The sequence below is a fragment of the Pteropus vampyrus genome, unplaced genomic scaffold (assembly GCF_000151845.1).
Source record: "Pteropus vampyrus isolate Shadow unplaced genomic scaffold, Pvam_2.0 Scaffold6, whole genome shotgun sequence".
Taxonomy (NCBI): Eukaryota; Metazoa; Chordata; class Mammalia; order Chiroptera; family Pteropodidae; genus Pteropus; species Pteropus vampyrus.
This window is the reverse complement of record NW_011888787.1, coordinates 929959-952297: the sequence shown is the minus strand read 5'-3', so window position 1 is coordinate 952297 and position 22339 is coordinate 929959. Positions and strand designations below refer to the sequence as shown.

General features: G+C 44.4%; 1 protein-coding gene across 3 annotated transcripts in view; it reads left to right on the top strand.

Moving 5' to 3' along the window:
* Window positions 1-22339, top strand: part of LOC111744616 (myomegalin-like) — a 91825-nt gene that overhangs the window by 52165 nt on the left and 17321 nt on the right. For all 3 annotated transcript variants that reach the window (XM_023535319.1, XM_023535327.1, XM_023535318.1), the window contains exon 4: window positions 11022-11132. In XM_023535319.1, the coding sequence (XP_023391087.1) occupies window positions 11022-11132 (111 nt within the window). The remainder of the gene's footprint in view (window positions 1-11021; window positions 11133-22339) is intronic.

Below are 22339 nucleotides of genomic sequence, written 5' to 3'. Positions count from 1 at the left end.
ATAATTTTCATTCTAAAAATAAAAATCTTAAATAGCAAAAAAAATGATACCAATTAATATTTATTGAGTGCTCATAGTGTGCTGGGCTCTGTGGATGCACTTGACCTGCATTATCTTATTCAGTTCTTATAACAGTTTTCTGAGATTGGTACAGCCATTATCGTCATTTGTTCAGAGAGGGACACTGAACCTATAAGAAGACTTGTGATTGCCAGAAAGTGCTAGAGCCAGGATTTGAACAGAAGTGTATTGATTCCAGCACCTGAACTCTTAGCCACACTTTCGTTATGCCTCTCTACGGACAGCGGATTCCCTTATTCATTTGTTTGCTCATCCCCTCAGCCTCTCAGTGTGTGGGTGCACCCTGTGTGCCAGGCCCTATTCTAGCCATTAAACACGCAATGATCAAGTATGAACATATGAAGAGTGGCGTGTTCAAGGGTGAATATTTATTTCAGTATTTTTGTACTAATAAAATATTAGAAATAATCTAATTATCATTTCATAATTTAATCATCGAAGTGAGGATTGATTATTTCAAGGATGATATAGACATACAATAGAACATCATAGAACAGTGTACTGGCTTGGAAGGATGTCCATGATAACAGACTTAAGATTAAACAATAAAACAACAATGATTTGACTGAATATTACGTAAAATAAGATCTAATTTTTGAGGGAGAAAAAAATAGAAATGTCTGGAAGGATATTCACCAAAATATTACAAGGACTTGCAAGTTATACAAACGCTTTTACATTGTATTGGAGCCTAGTGGGGGAACCGTTGGAAGCTTTGAAAGAGGGAGGTGACAGAGGCGAACCCCTGTTCTTTACCCAGATTTCCCTTTTAGAAACATCCCTTTGGCTTCTGTATGGACTCTGGATTGGGGGAGCCGGGTCGAAGGCAGAGAAAGCAATTAGAAGGCTGTAGCAGTATTCCAGGGAAAGGCTGGCAGTGATGACACTATAGAGTAAGAGAAACGAAAGAGAAAGATTTCAGAAGCAGAAGTGACAAGACTAAGCAATTGATTGGATGCATGACCAGGGATGGAGAAGAAGCCCAAGTACCACCTACCACCAATTCGTTTCTCCACTCCCATCCCACGTGGTCGCCCTGTCGTTGTGAATGTCCAGAGTACCTTGCACTTCCCCTTTAATAACGTGATCGATTTCTTCAAAGTCCCTCTTCTGTTAGAATCAGGACTCCATGATCACAGAGACAGGGTTGGTGTCATCCACTACTAGATATGGCGATCAGCAGAACGCCTGGTCATAGTAGGCATGCCTTTTTCTTTTTTGTTGTGTTTTGGACGAATGCATGATGTCACGCTTTCTTGCTTGGGCAGCTACCAGGAGATGCCATCCACTGAGAAAGGGACTAACTGGGGCAGGCTCATGGAGCTCTTCTATAACCATTGAAACAACAGCAACAACGACCAAAGCCAGTAGAATGACTTTCCTTTTTAGAAGAAAATTAAGGAGATCCTTCTTGTTCTTGAGAAACACTAAATCTAATTGGTGAGGCAGTCAAGCAGATCATGTCAATCATAAGAGCAGGAAGCGCTCAGGAGGGGTCCTAACCAGGGCTTTCGGGTCAGATAGGCTTCCTTTATAGGTGATATCTAAATAGAGTCCCTAAGGGCTAGCTGGAGAGAGTTCCCTCCGAGCTGACATTCCAGGCTAACACTGATCCCATGAAAAGTCCTGAAGGCAGCAGAGAGCATAGCAAGCTCAGAAAGAGGAGGCTTTTGGTCATGGCTGGAGTACTGGAGTGTCCACTGGGGTTCAGTTCGGTAATATATCCCCCTACCACCCCCTACTCCTGGCCAAAACCTTATTGTTGCAACCACGCTTGTTCATGGTATACTGTGAACTCATAGCTCTTCTGTCTCGACAAAGTCCTTATTGTGCCTTTGCAATCACCTTCTCTCCTAGAGAAGTATAGAGAAAAGCTGCTGGAAACTCTAGAAAAATAGGTGAGGCCATACATTGGTATGTTCTCCCTGAATACTAGAAGTTCAGCAGATACTCTTCCTGGGTTGAACCAATCATGAGCAAACACCACCAAGTCCTCCTGGTTTGATCGAGCCGAACTGATGGAGAGTCCAGTTTGGAGCCCAGGAGTCCCTGGGAGTTCCCAGCATCGGTGCGACTCAACTGTCATTTCTGTCGTTGAGCTCATTTAACTGTCTTTAACAGCACTATTTCTGGCTGGGCCATTTATTTTTGGTGGTTAGGGAAGTTATTTGTTTTGGTTTAGTTTTATATAGTTCATAGTGCTCTAATGTGATGATGATGATGACACCTTGTTATTCCAGGATTGGGGGTGGTGTGGCTATGTCTCTGTGGTGGGGGAAGGCAGCAGAGCATCATCTGAACCCCTGTCCTATATCCACATGATGATGCTAAGATACGGTTATTTATCCACCCGATGTAATAGCTCTGTTGTTAGCTCTCTTGTCATCCGGCCAGTCATTTCAGAAACAAGGCTGTGTAGAGCATGAGTATCAGTATGCTTCTGAGTTATAGGGGAGAAAATAGAGTGATATTATTGGTACCGTAGCATTTAAAAGACTCTGGAACTTCAGGAATTATGTAAAATTTCAGAAACTGAGTTTCAGAAGAAAGATTGGTTTATATCGTACAACCCAAAAGGAAAAAAAGCCAGGTCTTTGTAGAATTTGCAGTCTGCAGGCATCAACAATTGATTTCTGGAACGCTAGGCAGAAATCCCTGGTGGAAGGGGAAGGGTCAATGAGCAGAAAACCAAGTTCATTGACTTTGGTCGACGTTTTCCTTGTTAGAATGGTCTGTAAAAGTTAGGCACATTCTTCAGGACAGCCTAATGAGTAGTTGTCCCTGTGTCAAGGTAGAGTGGATCATGTTTACTTCCTGTTTTATTTGAGGATTATAAAAATAGTAAACTGTGAGTTTATTTTCTGTTTTATTTGAGGATTGTAAAAATAGTAAACTGTGAGTTTTCAATGCTGAGGGCTGCTTAGATGATACTCCATCTCACCTTTATGTTAGGGCCCCATAATCTAAGCAGGGTCCACATATGAAACATTTTGAAACAATCAGTTCCAAACCTTTTGCTCTTAATTGAATTTAACTTTAACGGAATCATTATTATAAAAATACTAAATAAAAGGCAAAGGACTGGGCACGTTACTTCTCTCAGCTTGGGTTTCTTTCTTCTTTTTAAAATAACAGCGGTATCAAAATATAATTTACATACCATAAAATTCACCCTTTGAAAATATACAGTTCCATGGTTTTAGTATATTCACTGAGTTGTGCAATAATTAGCACTATCGTCTAGTTACAAAATATTTTCATCAATCCCCAAAACACCGTTATAGCAATTAACAGTCCTTCCCAATCCCACCTCTGCCCAGCCCCTGGGAACCACCCATCCACTTCCTCTCTCTATGGATTTGCCTTTTCTGAACACTTCATGTCAGTGGAATCATACGATACGTGACTCTTTGGGCCTGGCTCCTTTCACATTAGTATGATGCTTTCAAGGTTCGTCCATGGCGTAGCATGCATCAGTACTTCATTTCTTTCTACAGACGGATAATATTCCATCATATGGACATATTGCATTTTGTATATCCATTCATCCATTGATGGAGTTGGAACGCTTCTACTCTTCAGCTCTTATAAATAATATAAGTAATGCTTCTTTGAACATTCATGTAGAAGAATTCGTGTAGACATATGTTTTCAATTGTAAAAGTAGGAGTAGAATTGCTGGGTCACATGTTTAACCTTTCGGGTACCTGCTCTGGTTTATTCATCTCAAAAATGGAGAAAAGCATGCATTATGTAGGTTTAGGTGGTCAGATCCTTCAGGGTCACAAGGAAGATTATTTATAGGGAAGGATATTTTTTGAAAAGATGCCGGGACTGGAGGTAGAAGTGGACGTATTTTATCAGTCACAAGGGAATCCCAGGTTCACAGGGGTCATCGATGTCACGATCAAGGCCATGCTGAGTGTGCAGTACATCAGGGCAGTCTGTGGGAAGCTGTAGTCTGTCCTCCTCCACTTTTGACATGAGCAAGTCAGTTAACTTCTTGATGTCTCACTTTCCTGAGCAATAATGGGGATTGCAGGCGATTGTTGTTATGAAGACAGTGTAATTATATCCTATTAATTTTGTAGGACAGCCCCAACTCATTCAAAACAGCCAAGAATTAAACTTTTGTATTCCTGCAACTTAGATGTTATCAGGAAAGCATAAGGAAGGGCTCCCAGATACATAGATGTATTGTAAATAAAATATTTATATGTGGAACATGCCGTCTTCATCCTTCTCCCTGCCCCATCTCTTCCTGTCTACCCCTGTCCTCCAACCCAGAACAAATTGGGTTCTGGGTTTGGTTCCATTGGATGCTAAAGAGCAGGAAATATCCTTCAACCATTTGTGTGCCTTTCTCATAGGGCTGTTTTGAAAATATGACAGTTAGCAAAGTTATGGGTTACATAGTCTAGTGGGGATCGTCCTGGGGTCCCCAGTCATCATTGCTGCTTTTGCCTTAGAAATATGGTGTCCTTTATGTCACTTATCTCCTCTTTCTGCACAAGGCAGACAAAGCTCCCAGCCTGAACAGGTAGAAGGCCACTACCCTATAGGAGTCTACTGCAAGAGAGCTGGCGTTCTGAGATTCTTCAAACACTGGTAGGTCTCTCATGGGTGCCACCTTTGTAGTATTGTTTCTGTGAGAAAATATGTTTCAAACACAGAATCTCAGGGTAGCTAAGGCTCTTGCAAGTCCTCGAGGGCTAAGTGCTAGCTCATGTGTGATGACTCTTAACGATATCCCTAACAAGTGATTCTTTAGTTTCAGTCGAGTCCCTTTTGTATCAAGAAATGTACGCTCTCACAATACAAGTGCTCAATAAATACTCAACGTATGAATGTATAGATGGAGTGTGGCAATAAGTTCACTACATCCAACCCTACTTGAGAATTCATCCTTGTATCTGATTGATCACCGCCTCCCTATAATTGCTAGTTTCATTCTCTTTAAAATAGCTTTTTTAAATTATGAGCTATTTCACAAACAACAGGAATGTACAAAGAATAATAAAACACCGTCCATGTATCTAGTATCTAAATTTTACAAAATATTATTTTCACTCTGTGTACCTCAGATTAAAACACAAAAGTTAGCATTACAGATACAGTTGGAAGCTCCTTAGTGGCCTACCTGGGTCCCATGCTCCTGACTCCTTTCCTACGGTTAATTACTAGTAATTGTCCCAAATTACACAATTAGAAAATAGCAGAGCTGGGATTTGAACTTAGATCTCCTTGATTCAAAAGCTTTTGCTCTTCTCAAATGCCATGCTACTCCACCTAAACATGCATAATAGTGATAACATTTATTGCCTATTTGTAAATGAATAGTACAGTGTCAGAGGTTACTTAAACCCTAGTCGCCTGTTCCTCTAACATTAACTTATTTAAGAATATTTTTATATTCACAAAATGTAATGACAGGAATGATCACAGATATCAAATTAGCAGAGTTTAAGTTGCAGAAGTTTTCTTATATTTGAAAAGAATGTGTCAATCAAGATGATTAATCATTTTTACTGGAGTGGAGCTTTTGTCTTTTGGAGGGAGAATGGTAAGAGATTAGTATGTTTTCAAGCATTTTCATTATAAGAGCCTTCTGGGGGGTCTGAATATGATTAGGCAAATGTGAAGCCGATTTTTCTTTAAAGGCTGACTTGACATCTGTCCATGTTAATGCGGCATGACATACAACAGCTGGCTTGTAATCCTCCTACTAATGTTGGCATTGATCGAGTCTTTATTCAAGTCTTAATTCCAGTCTGGGCTCATACAGTAAGAAGCAGTGGGAAGAAGAAATTAAGGAAAGAGCAGGGGAAAGCCATTAACATTTGGAAAAAGTATTTTGAGAGTAAGGATTTTCAATGTACTGTGTAAAAAAGGAAGAACAGAGAGAGAAGCATTGTCGCTCGCTCAAGAACCCAGTTTCTTTAGTCCCCAAGGGAGGCAGCGCTTGTCAAAATGCAGAAGCCGGAGGCCCTCCCAGGAGGGGCCCCCGCGTAGTAGGTCTAGTGTGCAGCCCAGGTAGGTGCCTTTTTGTTTGTTAGAGCTACCGAAGATAAACAAACATAAGCAATATACAAACAAAACATCTTCCTAGTGAGCGGTTCCTGCCCACTCCCCCATTTCCCCACTCCCGCCGCCCCACCCTTTCTCCTGACCCTTTGTCCAAACCGAGAGCCAGGACCTGCCTAGACAGATGTGTTTGTTTCAGCCCAGTCAGCCCACTGCACCTTTGCTCATGCTCCATGCCCGGGACCGCCTGGGAAAGGTCAGGAGTTGGGTTTCAGGTGTCCCAAGTACAAGCTGTCTGTATTCAAGTGGAGACTTCTACTCGGAAGTAAGAGACTTTTCTGCAATATCGGAAAGTCATGAGAACAACATAAGCAAGCTAGCCCGGTTTTAACAAATCAAATCAACAACGACAACAAAAGAAATATATGTGGAATACTTATCTATTCAGAGATTTAGGGAGTGTTTCCTAAATACTAAGCGATGAGAACACAAAGGCACAAAGGACTCCTTGCCAGCTCTCGAAACGCTCGAGTCTGGTTGGGGTGATTAATAAGCTGTGACTACAAGGTTGAATGAAAGTGACTGGAGAAGTTCTTTTCGTTTTGTGGGACCGGAAGGAGTATAGGAAGACACGTAAATCTTTGACTCTTTCCTTGGGCAGCTTACAGACTAGTTTGAGAGACATAAACACAGGGTCAGTTAAATAGCTCTAAAAGGTATAAACAACCTGTCAAGACAACAGAAAAGCAATATCATGAGGCAGCACATGAACATTTGCCAAGCGCTAATATTTGCCTTAGGAGTTCCAAAGAGGACTAAATCTTTCCAGGCTGGGGTAGGAAGGACCGCTTTGGGTGGGATTCAAACTAGGACTTGAAAAAAGAGGCAGGGCGTCTTTTTCTAAGAATGATGAGATGCCTGGGAAGGGTTTTAAGTGAGAGAGATGACAGGATAAGATTTGAGTTTTGAAAACATCACTTTAGTTATATAATATGGAGAACCGATGGCTGGAATGGATTCTGGCAGACATGACAGAGACGTGCAAGTCTTCGCTGTAAAGCTTGTACTGGGAATGGAACTTTGAAGTTGAACTACCTGGTAAAGAGTTGGATGTGTAGGGCTAGATCTTGGGTAAGAAGACTCGGTTGGACTAATCATTTAAATACTCACTTTAAGGAGCAGAAATACACACACACACACACACACACACACACACACACACACACACACACACACACACACACAGAAAAGGGGCCAGAGAGAGAGAAGAACAAGGGCTCATTGACCGTAAGAGGAAATAAGCATTAACGAGCAGAAAGAAATATCTAGGCTGGGGAAGAATACCCTGCATTTTTATGTGATTTTACTTCCCGTAAAATTTTTATTAAATGATCTCACTTGATAAAAGAATCCAAGTGGACATCGAAAACATTATCGAACACTGAGCTTGAATCTGGCACCCTGGTTCTCCTCGTGCAAAATGGAGGTGATAATAATTCAGTTATTCCTGGAGGAATTAGACCGGAAGGGGCCTTAAAATTCCCTTAGTTTCCAACCACTGCAGTTTGTAAACGAGGGCAGCAAGGCCTCTGGAGAAGTGCAAGTTCAAGACAGACAGCTGTTTAGTTCCTAGAGCTGGGACCAGAAAAGGATCTTCTTGAGTTTAAATTTAGTCTTTTCTCTTCCCTACTCTAACCAAGCCTAAGTGACATTCATTTATTCCAAGAGCACAGTTTTAACGAAAATAGCTAATGAATTTTTAAAATCTACATTTTTTCTTTGTCAGAATATTTTATCTTAACTTGCCAACAGTCTGTGGTACGCAATGTGTTGACTACTTAGGATTCAAATCTATTCGAGAGACCGCTCAGTTCTAATCGTGCCTTCCCGGGGCTACTTTATCTGCTCAAAGTTTTTCTCTTTCAAAGCAAAGTACAAGTGCAACTCCCAGTGAGGTTTCCTCTCTTCGTCGCAGTGAGAATGAATCACTTTGCCTTCTGGGTTCTCATAGATGCAGTGTTTTTCGAAGTTTAGAATGACACGTATTAATGCGTCACGAAATCAATTCAGCGGGGCCACTCCCAGAAAGGGAAATAGAGTGGCATCAGAGGGCATCACACGCAGTGATGGTGATGTTACCGGAGAGCGGGGTCCTCTCCCGTCGCATTGTCCAGGCTATTGATGTTGTGAACAAAGAATTGAGCAAGACACCGAAATACAGTAGAAAAGAAAAGTTTTATCAGAAGGGAAAGTCCACGTCCAGAAGTAGAAGCGGGACTGAGCAAGAGAAGTGTGGCTCAAAAGGCCTGGTGACAAAGCTTTTGGGTTTTTATCCCTATCTGCTGTGGGCGGATACTTTTCTTAGAGGAGTGGGCTTCCTCGATTGACAACTAAGATTGACAGGACTCAGTGAGTCATCACTTTGCGGTCTACGCATGTTTGTTCCCAGAATTCAGTCTGTTATAAAGATATTAATGAACTTCCGGGTATATGCATCACATTATAATGATGGTATAATTATAATGATGGTATAATGAGGCTCCGGTGAGTCGAAGTTCGTTGAGCTCTTCATTGCGCCATTATAATAATGGTATAATGAGGCTCCGGTGAGTCGAAGTTCGTTGAGCTCTTCATTGCGCCCGGTGCGAGTGACTGGCTTAAACTGGTACCTAATTCTCTGCCTACTTGTTTCTTTGTGAGAGTTAAAAAATGCCTTCTGGCTTGCTTAATTGTGGGAGGATTAGAGCGGACCCCTTCTAGGATAGGATGACCTCAGTGTCTGCAGGCAGACCCGAAACCCCCTAACTTTCCTGCCTAACTCTTTTCTAAGAGCCATGTACCCTCTTATTATTAGTATGGATGTTAAGGGACTGAAGGTCTCTTCTTCCGTGTCTGCTTCCTGCTGAGAATGGCCTTAGTCCCTGCCTACAGGGGTTTCATGGAGCTCTTTCCCTTTCTGCCTTAGTCAGGGTGGGGTCTTGGGTTTCCTGCTGAAGTGCTATCTCAGTCCCTCGACAAAGAAAAGAAGATACCAACTTATTATTTAAATCATATATCTAATAATTTCTATTATTAACTTCTATTATTGAGTAAAGGGAAACAGGCTTGATTAATATATTTCTTAAAGAGTAAAAAAAGACCTTTGGCCTTAAGTCCCCTCCCCCCTCAGACTCTAAGGGCCCCTGTCTGACTTGACACCATTTCTGCTAACTATGGGCCGATGACCCTTATCAATAGCCAAAGGATCTGAGTCACCAGTTTGGGCAATTATCAGGATCTGAGAAAGAGAGCCTTTTTTCTAAAGGAAAAAAAAAAAACTTAACTAGGTTTACTAAAAAGATTAACTCTGCGAGAGATGTCCCATTTCATTTCCTGCTAAAAGATTAAGAATTTTACAAGCGATGCCCCGTCTCAGTGACATTACTTTGTGAAACGCGTACATGTGTGCCCTGGATTACAGTGTAAAATGTAAAAAGCGTGACTAACACAAGCTTGGAGGATTAGAGTATGAAACACACACCTATAGCTGCGTAGCTAGGTAGCTCTTTGAAAGTTGGGGCTGCCTTCATCGTTGTACCCCTCGTGTTTAGCATACTCCCTGGTGGGGGACTCAAGAGATGTTGATTGGAATGATTATGAAGAGTAAAGAAAGAATTAGAAGATTGAAGAGCGGGTAGATCGGGGAGGAAAGGAGTATTTGAATTAAGTATCAACTTTTTAGCGTTCTTTACTTTGGACATGAATACTGATTTTTTTTTTTTTCCAACCTAGTGTCATTGCAACCAAGAACCTATGTTTGGTGTCCGTGCGTCTCGCAGTCACCTTCGATGTCCCGTGTGATGTGGTATAAATAACACTTCCTGCTAATGTTGCAGCTGTCATTCGAGGATCTTAAATCGCTTTGCGAGCAGGATCTGGTGATGAGTGCCTGGCTCCGCTTGGCAGGTGCCCGAGTTAAGAACCAGTGGCTGGCCGAAATCTCTGGGCTCCAGGCTGCCGCCTGCGCCCCCTCCCACTCTCTCTCTCCCTCACCCCTGGTGAGGAGGACCCTGGACCCTGCCTTTCTGTGAGCTTGTGCAAAGACTCCACTGAACTAGAAGACTAGCTCTTCCTGTGGGTGGCTCTGCTGTTTAGGGAGGAGGCTCAGGGTAATAAAGGCTATTTATCTAAGCACCTCAGGGATGGTTAAGTCTGGTGAGGAAAACTGGGAAGGAACTGATGAGGGGTGAGCCTCTGGGCCAACAGAGGACATCAGGGACCTCTCTTTAAGATTCGCACCTGACAGAACGGGGATATCACCATTCCACCGGCCATTCGTGTACAGGTGATCGCTATAGAGACCTTATTTCTTACTTCTGGCCACACTCCTTTGGGTTTTAATGTGCAAATCAGCCACCAGGAGCTTAAATGCCGCCCCCCCCCTTCGTTTCCTTCTCTTTTTGTAACCCCAGAATCACCTTGAATTACTCCCATTCCCCATTTCCTGGAGGCTCCGGGGGGCGGGGGAGGGGGTGGGAGTCACTCCCCGCTCTTTTTCGAGAAGCTGTTAACTGTCTACAGCTGGGCCTGGGCGGCTCTGGGAGGGTGACAGCTCGGAGCCCCGGCTGGGAGTCGGGTTACACCACTTGTGTCTGAGTTCAGGCCGCATGTCCCTCCGTCAGGAATTCCGCAAATACCTCCCGGAGGTAAAAAAGGAAAGTGCGCTGGGCTGCAGCAGCCAGAGCAGCCAGCCTGGTCCCGAGTCCTGGAGGGCGCGCCAGCCACCCGGGCCATGTGGCCGTAGCCTCCGCAGCGTCCCGGCCGCGCGCTTCATGCCGCGGGGCAGCCGCGCCGCGGTGCTGGGGTGAAGGGGTGACCGGGCACGCTCCTCCCCATGGGTGCCCACCATGTCTAATGGATATCGCACTCTGTCCCAGCACCTCAATGACCTGAAGAAGGAGAACTTCAGCCTCAAGCTGCGCATCTACTTCCTGGAGGAGCGTATGCAGCAGAAGTATGAGGCCAGCCGGGAGGACATCTACAAGCGGGTGAGTGCAGGGGGCGGGGTGGGGGGCGCTGTCGGGGCTCGGGCTGTGCGGATGAGCGAGGTGCGTTCCAGGCCCGGTCTGCTCACCTTAACCGCGAGCGTCCTTGGACAAGCGCGTTTCACTCTTTCGAGCCGGTTTTCCACTTCCTTCTCTGTTAAGAGAGGGAGCTGGGTGAAATCAGAGCCTGTAATTCCCAGGTGGCACTGTGCAGAGCAATCGCCTTGGGGGCTGGGGTAGGACGTCGGGTCCCCCGCCTCGCCGTCCCGATGCGGATTGAGTAGCTGGAGGGGGAGCTTGGAAATTTGCATCTTCAAACAAGCCCCAGAGGTGAATCTGAAGCAAGTTGTTTCCTGGTCACACATCCTACCAGAGAGGGACCCCTTCTAGCTCCAGCTCAGTGGGGACGGAGAATGATACTTTGGAGAGGGGACAGCGGCTGAGGACTTTCCTGAGAAATTCATGTTCGTTTTCGAAGGTGATTATCCAGATAAGCTTTTCAGACGGAATCTTAGGCATTTTCGGTCGGAGGAAAAGGGTACGCTGATGGAGTAGCCGCTGGCCCAGAGGGTTATGGCAAGGGACGGCGGTCTTGACTGAGGGCCGAGTGATTGGCGTGGGGAAGAGAGATGGAGGGGGCTGGCTGAGCCGGGGGTGAGGTGAGACGGCATCTTGGTTAGAGGACTTCAGGCCGTGTGGTTGACAAGGACTAAGCATCCTAACGGGTCACCACAGTATTGGTTTCCTCAGCCCCCTTGGTGTCTGGACAAGCACCGAAGTGACCCAAGTGACCTGGAGCTGGTCACCTCTGATTTTATCAGAGATTTTAAGTCTCCAGCCGTTTACACGGAAGACTATACAAATATTATCACTGTTTACGCCGTGTCCCGTCGAGAAGGCTGGGAAGCGTTACAGGTTGCCAAATAATATCTCGGATCGGACGAGTAACTGGTGTCAACGAAACCCAAACGATTATTCGATAAATTCAACTAATATAGACAGCTAAATTTGGAGGATATAGCCCCATTTTCTGTCTTTCCTGGATTTCCAACAGTTTGGGGACTCACCTTTCATCGCTTCTGTGGCTAAATAGTGATGTGTCTGTCTCACTGGAGCTTCCGGGGGTCCAGGAGGGTGTTGCCAAGTGAGGGCTGATAACTGGGAGAGAGTGGGTGGGGAGCGGGGATGAGTGGCTGCATTGCCTCAGGGTGGAAGTAGTGAATGGATTTGTTCACTGTGCAGAGTGAGTACCTTTTCCTATTAACTGTCCCCAAAGCGAGGCAGAAGGATGGGGCAATTACTTAGGTAATTTGAGGAAAGAGATTTTTTTTTTCATCTGGAATCAACTGACTCCTTGAACCATGGGTTTCGCTCTCTGCTCTGCACTGGCTTACGGGGACAGCCTCCAGGGAACACTTTAGGTGGCATGTGAGAAGGCACCATTGCCGTCCTGGAGAAGTGTGCTTAAAAAGATTATAGAAGCTGCTGGGAGTGAGGGGTAGTCACAGGACGCTGTCACAGTGCAGAGGTGACAGCCGTTTTGTTAGGCCACTATTGCTATTAGTCCCATATAGGAAGTAGACAGGACCCCGCGTCTTCCTAGTGTTCAGTGCAGGCTAGTCAGGCAGCTATATGATTTGAGGATCTCGCACCACTTTTGTGTCCCCTCCTTTCCCTTCTCACCAAATGTTTGCTCAGTCCCCCTGTCATGTCACTCATCCCGTTTGGCGATGATCTGGGAGACACTGAAGGCTGAAGTTAAAATGCTCTTACTTTGGGAAGGAGAACACGTAAAGCCATTATCAATCATTAACAGCAGAGTTGAAATTAGTTTATCACACCACGTAGTGATGACGAGAGAGCGATAGAAACCAGGCAATTTTGTTTTGTTGGAAGGACAAGGGATTAGAACATCACCTCATCAGGAGCCCTGGACAACCAGGGGACCTAGGCAAGTAGTTTAACCTCTCTGAGCTCGTTCCAGCCCTCTAGAGCCTGCATTAAGTTTAACACATAGCACCATAGGCACTGAAAATCATTTGTTGAGAATATGAATAAATAGCAGCTGTAAAGGTTAAATCAGAAGACATATCAAAGGACTTTGTTAAGCTTCACAGCTTCATGCATATATGAGGGGGTAATAGTTATATGCCTACTAGTAGTAATAGTTATTATATTTTAAAATGAGGAAGAGGTTTGCCTCTTAATCTTATCCTCAGATATTTCCATGACTATGTTGTCAGGAACGGGGAGAACCCCCCCAACCCTACCCCACTTCTGTGCTTCTTATGGCTAGACTAATAATAAAAGAATAAAATTGACACAAGACTGGAATAACAGGAGAAAAACCAATGGAATACGTGTGTCCGGAAGAATCACAATATAATGTTCAGATCATAAAATGTGGCTCAAGGAAATGATCGAACCAGGCACCTTTTCATACTTTTTCGACAAAAACAGACAAACAAACAAAACAATACATTTGTGAGAAATTGATAGGACAAAGAAAGTTAGCGCTCATTAAAAAGGAATCTAAGCAAGATTGGGGTTTTCATTAATAAGGAATTGACAAATTAGTACATTAAAAAGAAGCAACAAGATTTGTTTAAACAAAATTTTCGGCTTTGGGTTGCTTAACTCCAGTGATAAGGCGTGACTTCCAGGTGTGGGGAGGACACCTTTCACAGGGGAGATCTTTTTTCCTGCTGTTCAGTGAGATAAAGGAGGGTCACGGTGCCCTTCTGGCAGCAGCTGCTTGTGCAGTAACTTTAATTCAAAGTAATCGATGCGCCATTGTGGGATACTTGGGGCCTCTCGGGTTCATCCCTGTAAGTCACATCATGATTCCCTAAGATTAGAACAATTAAATAACAGCCATGTTAGTGAGATGTCAAAGGTGACATCCGATACCTCACTTGGTGAGTCAGGTGAGTCCGGCGGGAGCTGAGAGCCTTATTCTGTGACCAAACTTAGCTCGGTTTTTTCTCAGCGTTGGAAGGAGACTTCTTTAAATATAGAGAAAACATTAAATCACACCCAACCGAGTTAGAGTCTGCAATAATTTGGGTGCTGTGTGCATGATTCTCTTAAACAAAACCAACATTTGAGAAACGTACTGTAGTCGGTTGTGAATAGTAATTATTTTATCATTTTACGTATTTTTGCTACTGCAGATTTTTGTTGAGAAGTTTGTACTCAGGAGTGAAAACTCACTGTCTCAAGGAGAGACAATTAAGCATTTTTACCAGGATGACCGCAGGGGAGGGAAATACAGAAAACTGTAGGAGACAAGGACTGGAGGGAGGTTCCTTGTGGCAAGTCCTTTACGTAGTGGACTGAGAGATTAAAATAGGTATAATCCTTCGTTGTAACAGAAGCTACAAGGATTTTAATTAATTGTAAGAGAAGTTACAAGAGTTAGAGAATTATATAAAAACCTAGAACTATCAACTTCAACACAAGTAAATAAAAAAAAAGAGCTAAAGGTTTCTCTTTTCCAAGCTATTGAGAGAATTCAGAAATAATCTTGAGACTCATGCTAGCCATGAACTAATAAAACAGTATTAAAGTATACATAAAAATTGGTTCTGTGAGACTGGCTATTCTTCCGTTGAGTGTTTAAGCTATCCATTAAGCTCCAATTTCTGTAAACCATTAAAAACAAACAAACAAACAAACAAACAAACTCAGAAAAACAGATAGGGTGTATTCCTGACTAGGTACCACTGCCCCCTCTTGGTAGCAAATATTAATTGTAGGTTCAGTTTTTTGGGGAGACAATTTTGAACACATAAAGAAAGCAAGGCAAGGGAAGACCATTGCAGCGGAGATAGCTCCTGATTCTGGAGCAGAGTGAGAAGGTGCCATGCGTGGTCCACAGCTGAGTATGTCCCACTCCCAGAGAGAGTGGCTCGTTTGCATTTCTGGACTGCAGCTGCTCTGGTAAATAATTTCTGGGTGGCAACTTGGCTGATTTCATTGCCGTTGATTATCTGCTCCTGCCTCTTCTCATTATAGCTGAGTGCACCGCCACTAGAAATATGTTCGTTCCTGGAATTTATGCAATCCACCGCCGTGTAGTAAACACCCAGTCCCCAAACAGCACACAAAACCGTGTTTTGCCTCATGATGACTACTTACTTGTGAACTCGTGTGAGTTTATTATTAACCAAGGTGCTTTAAAAAAAGATTTAAGTTTCCATTCTGAGAATGGAATTTAAAATCTGACAGGGCCAGATCCAATAATGAAAGCATCAGGAGAAATTGAATGTCATCATCCTGGACCAGCTAGAGTCAGTGTTTAAATATGACATAATTGATGCTAGAAAGCTAACGTGGATTTGGCCTCTAGCTAGGAGTTGAAAGAGTTGTGTTCTATTGTTTTTTTGAACTTTAAACTGCCTTACTTCTCTGAGCTGTGGGTTCTCATCTTTGAGATTGAATGATATTTTTGCTGAGCAAACTTTGAAGTTTATACATAGCATGTTTATGCAGCTAGGTTTTTGAAGTCGTGGTAAACAGCCTCCTGACTGTACTTGCCTACCAAGTTTTTATCATTCCTACTATTCTGCTGTCACTAGGCATACTGTCTAAGAGTTGTGAGCCAGACAGACCTGAGATAGAGTCTTGGTTTGATCACTTGCTACCTGTGTTAATTTGAACAAATACTATCATTTCTCTGAGCCGAATTCCTCTGGATGTTGTAATGGCACCTATCTTATAGGGTCTGGGAGAGGATTAAATGAGCCAATTAGTTGAAATCAATATAACAACTATCATATAGTAAGTCCTTAAGAAATATTTGCCCTTATTGTGACAAATTGAGAGATGACAAAAATTATCCAGAGAAGTCCAATTACTGGGCATATTTGATCTGGACTGCCCCCCCCCCCTCTAAATCAGTTTCTTTTTCCTCATTCATGGATTTGGGGCCATTTTTCCAATATGTCTCAGTCTTCATTTTAATTTGCCTATGTGTAAATAACACAATATAATCCAAGTTTCCCTATTGCAGCAAACTTACTGTCACTTTCAAATATAAAATTGCTCCTTCAAAGAGAATAAGAAAGGCTATGTTTGTTAAATTTTTTTTTTAAGTAAAATGTTTTAGTAATGGTGCAAAGTCCTTTGCTTCCATGAAAATTATTATCATGACTGTGATTGGTTATAATTCAAAATTTTTTATTATCTTGGTTTAATACTTTGTGATGTCCTTGGACTGGTTCTAAATTCAGCTTATTTAATTAGTTTATTTTTTGAGACATATCTCTTTTATCAATTGAGATATAATTGACATATAACATTATATTAGTTCCAGGTGTACAACATCATGAATCGATTTATATGTATACATTATAAAATGATTACCACATCTACCACCCCAAGTAGTCACAAAACTTTTTTTTTTTTTTTCTCTCGTGATGAGTATTTTCAAGATCTACTCTTTGTTAAATTTCTTTTTGGCCCAGTGACTGATTTTCTTTAGTTCTAGCCTGATTTCTTTAGGCTTTAGGTAATATGATGACTAACCACATACATGCAGCCGTACTGTGCTCAGCACCCAAAAGTTCAGGGAAGTCCCAATGAACCCCATCAGGCTATCTGATTTCAGTACCCGACTTGAACCAATGGAAGACGATGACTGAAAGTTGAATAGCTTTGAGGGATATCAAAGGTAGGGATGCATGTTTTGGGCTCAGTCGAAAAACCTTGTCCATAACTTCCTTGAGCCTTAGTTTCCTAAAATGGAGACAGGAACTCCTCCTGCCCTGCCCTTCTTCCGTATATAAACACATTTAATGTGTTAGATCTGAAATAAATGTAAAGGATCCTTAGTATCCTGCCTACCTGGAGACACATGCAGAGAGTATGCAGCTCTCAGATTACCATCTAAAGTGCTGCTTGTGGTTGCTGTCGCAGAGTGAATGGTTCTCTTCTTATATTGAACAGAGCTGACTCTGTTTTCTTTTCACAGTCAGATACCTCGCTTAGGTAGCTGCTACGATTTTTTTTCCCCTATGTTTTACTTACATGGACTTTATAATGTGTATAATAGAGAAGGGAGAAATATAAGTAGAAAGAGAGAGAGAGAGAAGAACTACTTTGGCCGAGCTATTTTAAAACAGCTCTCTCGAAGCTTGGGGTGTCCTTGTCTGTACACAGCGTGTATGCTCACTCCTTATTCTCGCCTCTCCGGGGTCCGCGAAGGCATGCTTGTCCGTTTCCTCTTCTTCCGGGGAGTGCAAGTAGACAGAAAGTAGGGAGACTCCATTCATTAAATCGTTGTAACCAATATTTGTGTTCTTGGTTAAAAAGAAAAAATTTCAACTTCACACCTACTCGGATGGCTATTATAAAACAAAACAAAACAAACAAACAACACAAGAGCCTGTGTTGGCCAGGATGTGGAGAAACTGGAAACCTTCTGTGTGTAGCTAGTTGGGAATGGAAAGTGGTGTAGCCGCCGTGAAAATGGCGTGGCGATTCCTCAAAAAGTTAAACGTAGAATTACTCTATGATCCAGCAAGTCCACCTCTGAGTATGTACCCAGAAGAACTGAAAGCAGAGACTCCAACGGATGTTCACACACCCACGTTCAGAGCAGCGTCGTTCACAACAGCCAAAGGGTAGAAGCACCTGAGTGTCCATTGATAGAGGAATAGGTAAACAAAACGCGGGATGCCCATGGAACGGAATGTCATTCAGCCTTAAAAAGAAGGAAAATTCTGACATTATAACATGGAGGAACTTTGAGGACATTGTGCTAAGTAGAATAAACCAGTCACAAAAGGATAAATATTATATAGTAATGGTTCCAACAAGAGCCTGGAGGCAAGATGTGGAGAACTGAAGTGTTTTTATGTTGATGAATTTAAGTAGTAGGCACAAAGAATGAGGCTTTGTGCCATTTTAAAGACTTGTGGGCTTTATCCTGAGGATGATGAGCTGCTGATGAACTTCAAACAGCAGGGAACGCTTAGATCCTTCTGGCGGGTGGGGAAGAGGGCCTCAAGGAAGACAAGGCTGGAAGGCAGGGGGACAGACGGGCCAAACCAACTATGGAGACAGTAAAAAGATCAGTTGTGGCTGGGTGGGCAGGGAGGGAGAGATGAAGAGGCAGAGCATAGAAAATGTTTAGGACAGCGGAACTACTCCGTGCGATATTGTAACGGTGGATACATGGCATTACACACCTGTTCAAACCTGTAGAACGTACAACTCCGAGGGCGAAGCCTGATGTCAACTACGGACTTCGGGTGACAGTGATGTGTCAGGGCAGGTGTGGCGATCGCCACCCTGTGCCACCTGGGCGGGGAATGTTACTACAGAGGAGGCTGAACCTATAACTGCCTTATTACTTTTTAAAAAGCTAAGAAGTAAAATTTTTTCAATTTTAAAAAGAGGCGATGAGGGCCTAAGCGAGGCCCGTGGCGGCCGGGACAGAAAGGAGGGAACTGATCTGTGAAATATTGAGAAGGTAAATTGTCTGTAGGATTTGGCGATGGACGGGGTGGGAATTCGAAGGCAAGAGGTGAAGCCGAGGGCACAGCTCCTGGCTAAGACACGTCCCGTTTTCTGGCCCCCTGGTTCTTTACGTATAAAATGAGTGGGCTGCACCCGGGTCGACACCAGCACCCCTCCCAGCTCCGAAGTCCGGTCTCTCTGGATACTGTCCCCCTAACTTGGGTGGTCGCTTCTCTTCTCTCAGTCTCTCAGCTCCTCCGATGCCGTCTCAGCAAAGGAGGTGCCAGCAGAGCTGAGATGGCGTTGAAACTGCCAGCCAATGTCGGGAAAATCTAGCGCTGTTACCAGGTAGCTGGAGTTATAATTAGCCTGGTTGCTAGGAGCAAACCGAGCTTCTCCAAGCGCGGACAGCCACAGAGACAGCTTTTCCCTACTTGACGAACTGACGCGTTTGTAGAAACAACGTGGATGTAGGTGGAATGTTTTTAACGTGTTTTTGGAGAACTCGGGTTTTGCCTAGGGTATAGCATATGCTAAAAGCAGAATCTAGGCCTAATCAACATCTTATGTGTGGTAGGAGGAGCGGGCAAAGTTCTGCTTTGATATATATATTTGGATACTTTCACCTGAAGGGAGATAAGTAAGGGCGTAGCATCGCCGTTTGGAGGTAGAGAGGATCTGGGAGACGATCTGTATATAACCCCTTTGCTTTTTAAGAAAGCCTTTTATTTTAAAATAATTTTGGACATATAGATAAGTTACACAAATAATAGAGAGTTCCTATATACCATTCACTGAGCTTTCCCTAATGAATAAACCCTTTATTTTAAAGATAAGGAAGCTGGGGCCCTGAATAATAAAGTAATTTACCTAAGGTCACACGGCAAATTAATGGCCAAGTGGGGACTCGGATCACGGAGGCCCTGCTACCTGTCCGGGCACTGGCAATGACTTCCTGGATCTTCAACAAAATTTCAAGGGATTTCGTATGCATATCAGAAGTTTAGAGTTTCTTCCCCTTTGCGCTACTGGTCTAAAATCGAATATACACAGCAGAAATTAGAGTAATTCACAGAAGAAGGAATCTGTACCCAGGGCCAAAAGACAATATTTAGTTCCTCAGCCTATAGACTCCTTCCCCAGGAGTTTTATTTATGTTTCCAAAAGCCACTAGGAACATTTTTTTTTTCTTCTTTCTCTGCTTCCTGCTCTGGCCTTTGCCATCTGATCTAAGCAAGTTCAACTTCACAAACCTCCCAGCTGGATGAGGTTCTGTTAAACACAAAGTAGGCACAGAGTGGGGGCCGTGCACCCTGGAAAGCAGCCCAGCCAGCACCGTAAGGGAGCAGCTAATCCGCCCCCACGCCGGAGGCCGGTGCAGGGCTCCCTCACAGTACGTGCCGTTCCCTGCAGAGCTGAGTGGTAGTCGGTGGCTGGTTGCCAAGGAACTTCAGAACGGACCTGAGGCCACACTGGGCAGGCAGTTACCGTCCTGTCATTGGGAAACCTGGCTTGAGGGGGTTGGGGGGTAAATAACAGGCACTAGCTGCCTTGCGATGCCAACTTTTCATCTCCCAACTTCACATAAGACGACCCCGCTGCCGTGAAGGGCAGGAAGCCGCCCCTTTATGCCCACAGGGCTTGAGAAGCCCACGTTGGGGCTGGAGGAGGAGGCCCCCACCCCAGACGCCCCCCTGGGTAAGTGGAGGGATGCCACCAGCATGAAGGCCGTGACCCGGAGCTGCAGAAGGGGAGCTGGCAGTGCTGAGGGCCAGAAGGAAGGACGTCCTCACAGATCACTTTGTCTTGAAAGGTTTCAGAGCGTCTCTCTGAGGCCACGTAGGGGGCCACCCCTCTTGCGGGCAGCCTGTCAGACCTTCCTGTTCAGATTCTCGTCACGCTGAGTCTAGGCTCAATACTGACATTAACCTTGTCCACTCCACCTGGCACAACTCAGCTGATGACAAGGTGTGCTGTCATCACTCTGCTCCAAAGTCAGGAACTCCTGGGTCCTAGGGTCTTTCTTGATTCCTTGGAAATCAAATGGAGGTAGGGGACCTCCGGGTCCCGGAGGAGCAAGCAGATCCGTCAGACGTGGCGAGCAGTCTCTATTCTTTTCAACCCCTTCCCACTCCCCTCACACTATGGAGAAGTCCAGTTTGCTGCCAAACCATTTGGAGCCTCCGAGGACTCACACAGAGTCAGGACGGTAGCACCTGGTCCCTGCCAGCCGCCGCAAAGCCGGGAGAGAGAGCAGAGGGTTCTTTCAGCTCTGGAAAGCTCGGTTATGTAGGGGCCACGTAAGGGGGCTTGCCCGAATTGCCACAGGCAGAGGGTGGTGGTGTCAGTCAGAACTGGACCGCCACTTCAGGCTTTCTCGACCCTCATTCTGTTACCGTTGGGGCCGATTTGAACTTCGGTGTCACGGCAGGGGCTGGGGATAATGGCACAGAAGTGTAGTTAGCATTTTTCCTCGGTTCTTCCTCATTCACGCAGTGAAGAATCACAGGTCAGCGAGATTTAGAAAAGATGTATTCAAAGTATATTTTAGAAAGACAAAGCACCTCCCAAGGAGGCACCTGGTGTTAGCGACGAGAGCTGTAACAGCCCTGTAACAACCACCACCACAATAACCAACACAAAAGGACCCAGACGGGGGAAAGTCTGTCTTACATCTGGGCCATGATGGGTGCTTCCAAAGGCGTTCCTAGGTGATTGGCAAGTGAGGTCCTTTTGATTGACACCTGGCTGCTATATAATTCTGCCTAGCGCGCATGTGTGTACCCAGAATTCTACTGCCATTGGGGTGTTCTTTAGGCGGGGGTCTCTGGGCTGGGCCCCTATTCTTTTGTTCCCCTGTCGCTCACGTCTGACGAGCTCCCTAACAATTTGGCCCTCGACTGCTGGCTTCCTGATTTCTCTCTCCTCTCTTTCCTCTCCTGTTTCTGCTGCTATGTCCCTAGTGCCTTGGGGTCTTGATATAAGATGGAGGACCCTAACCGGTTAGGAGGAACACTGCCGCGGACTCTATCCTTTCTAGGCTATTCTCTCCCGAAGTTTCTAGACCCAGTTCTCTCTCCTACCTCTGGGCTCAGTACTCTCCCCACCCTTAGGCATTTTCTGTCCTCCGTCCCATACCCTTTGTCCTTTCCCCAGGCTCACACACGCACATGGGAAATAGATGCCAAATGCTTTGCGTTTCATACATATTTAACTCAGCCGCACAGTGGTCCTGTGAAGCTGGTGTTTTGTCTCCGTTTATCTTGGGGCCAGATTTGCCGTTCACAGCCCCAGGAAGTGTACCAGGTATCACAGCGGCTACGTGGCCTGATTCTTCAGTTAATAGCAAGGCCTTGGCCCACGTTCTTTAGAATTTGAAGTTAGTCCCTCTTTCAAATGCAAATGATGTTTTTTTGTTTTTTTTTTTTATTTAGTGAATAACTCTGTATTAAGTTCTGAGTAAAGAGAAAAGAAAGAACTCTGGTAAAACCCGTATCTACGTTCATAGCAGCTTTCACGAGATCGTGGCAGGAAGAGGTGGCATCGCTTCCCTGTCGCGTCTGCCGCAAAAGGAGGCGTCGACCTCATTTTTACTTGTGAAACTGGTACAGAGGGCCTCGTGGAATAGAAAGCAAGCTGTCCTTACCGCCGGACGCCGTCCTGTCAGACCTGTGCTGAGTCTGGTATAGAACTCCAGAAATTCAGAGGAAATTGGAAAATATCCAAAACAAAATAAAAATTAGAAA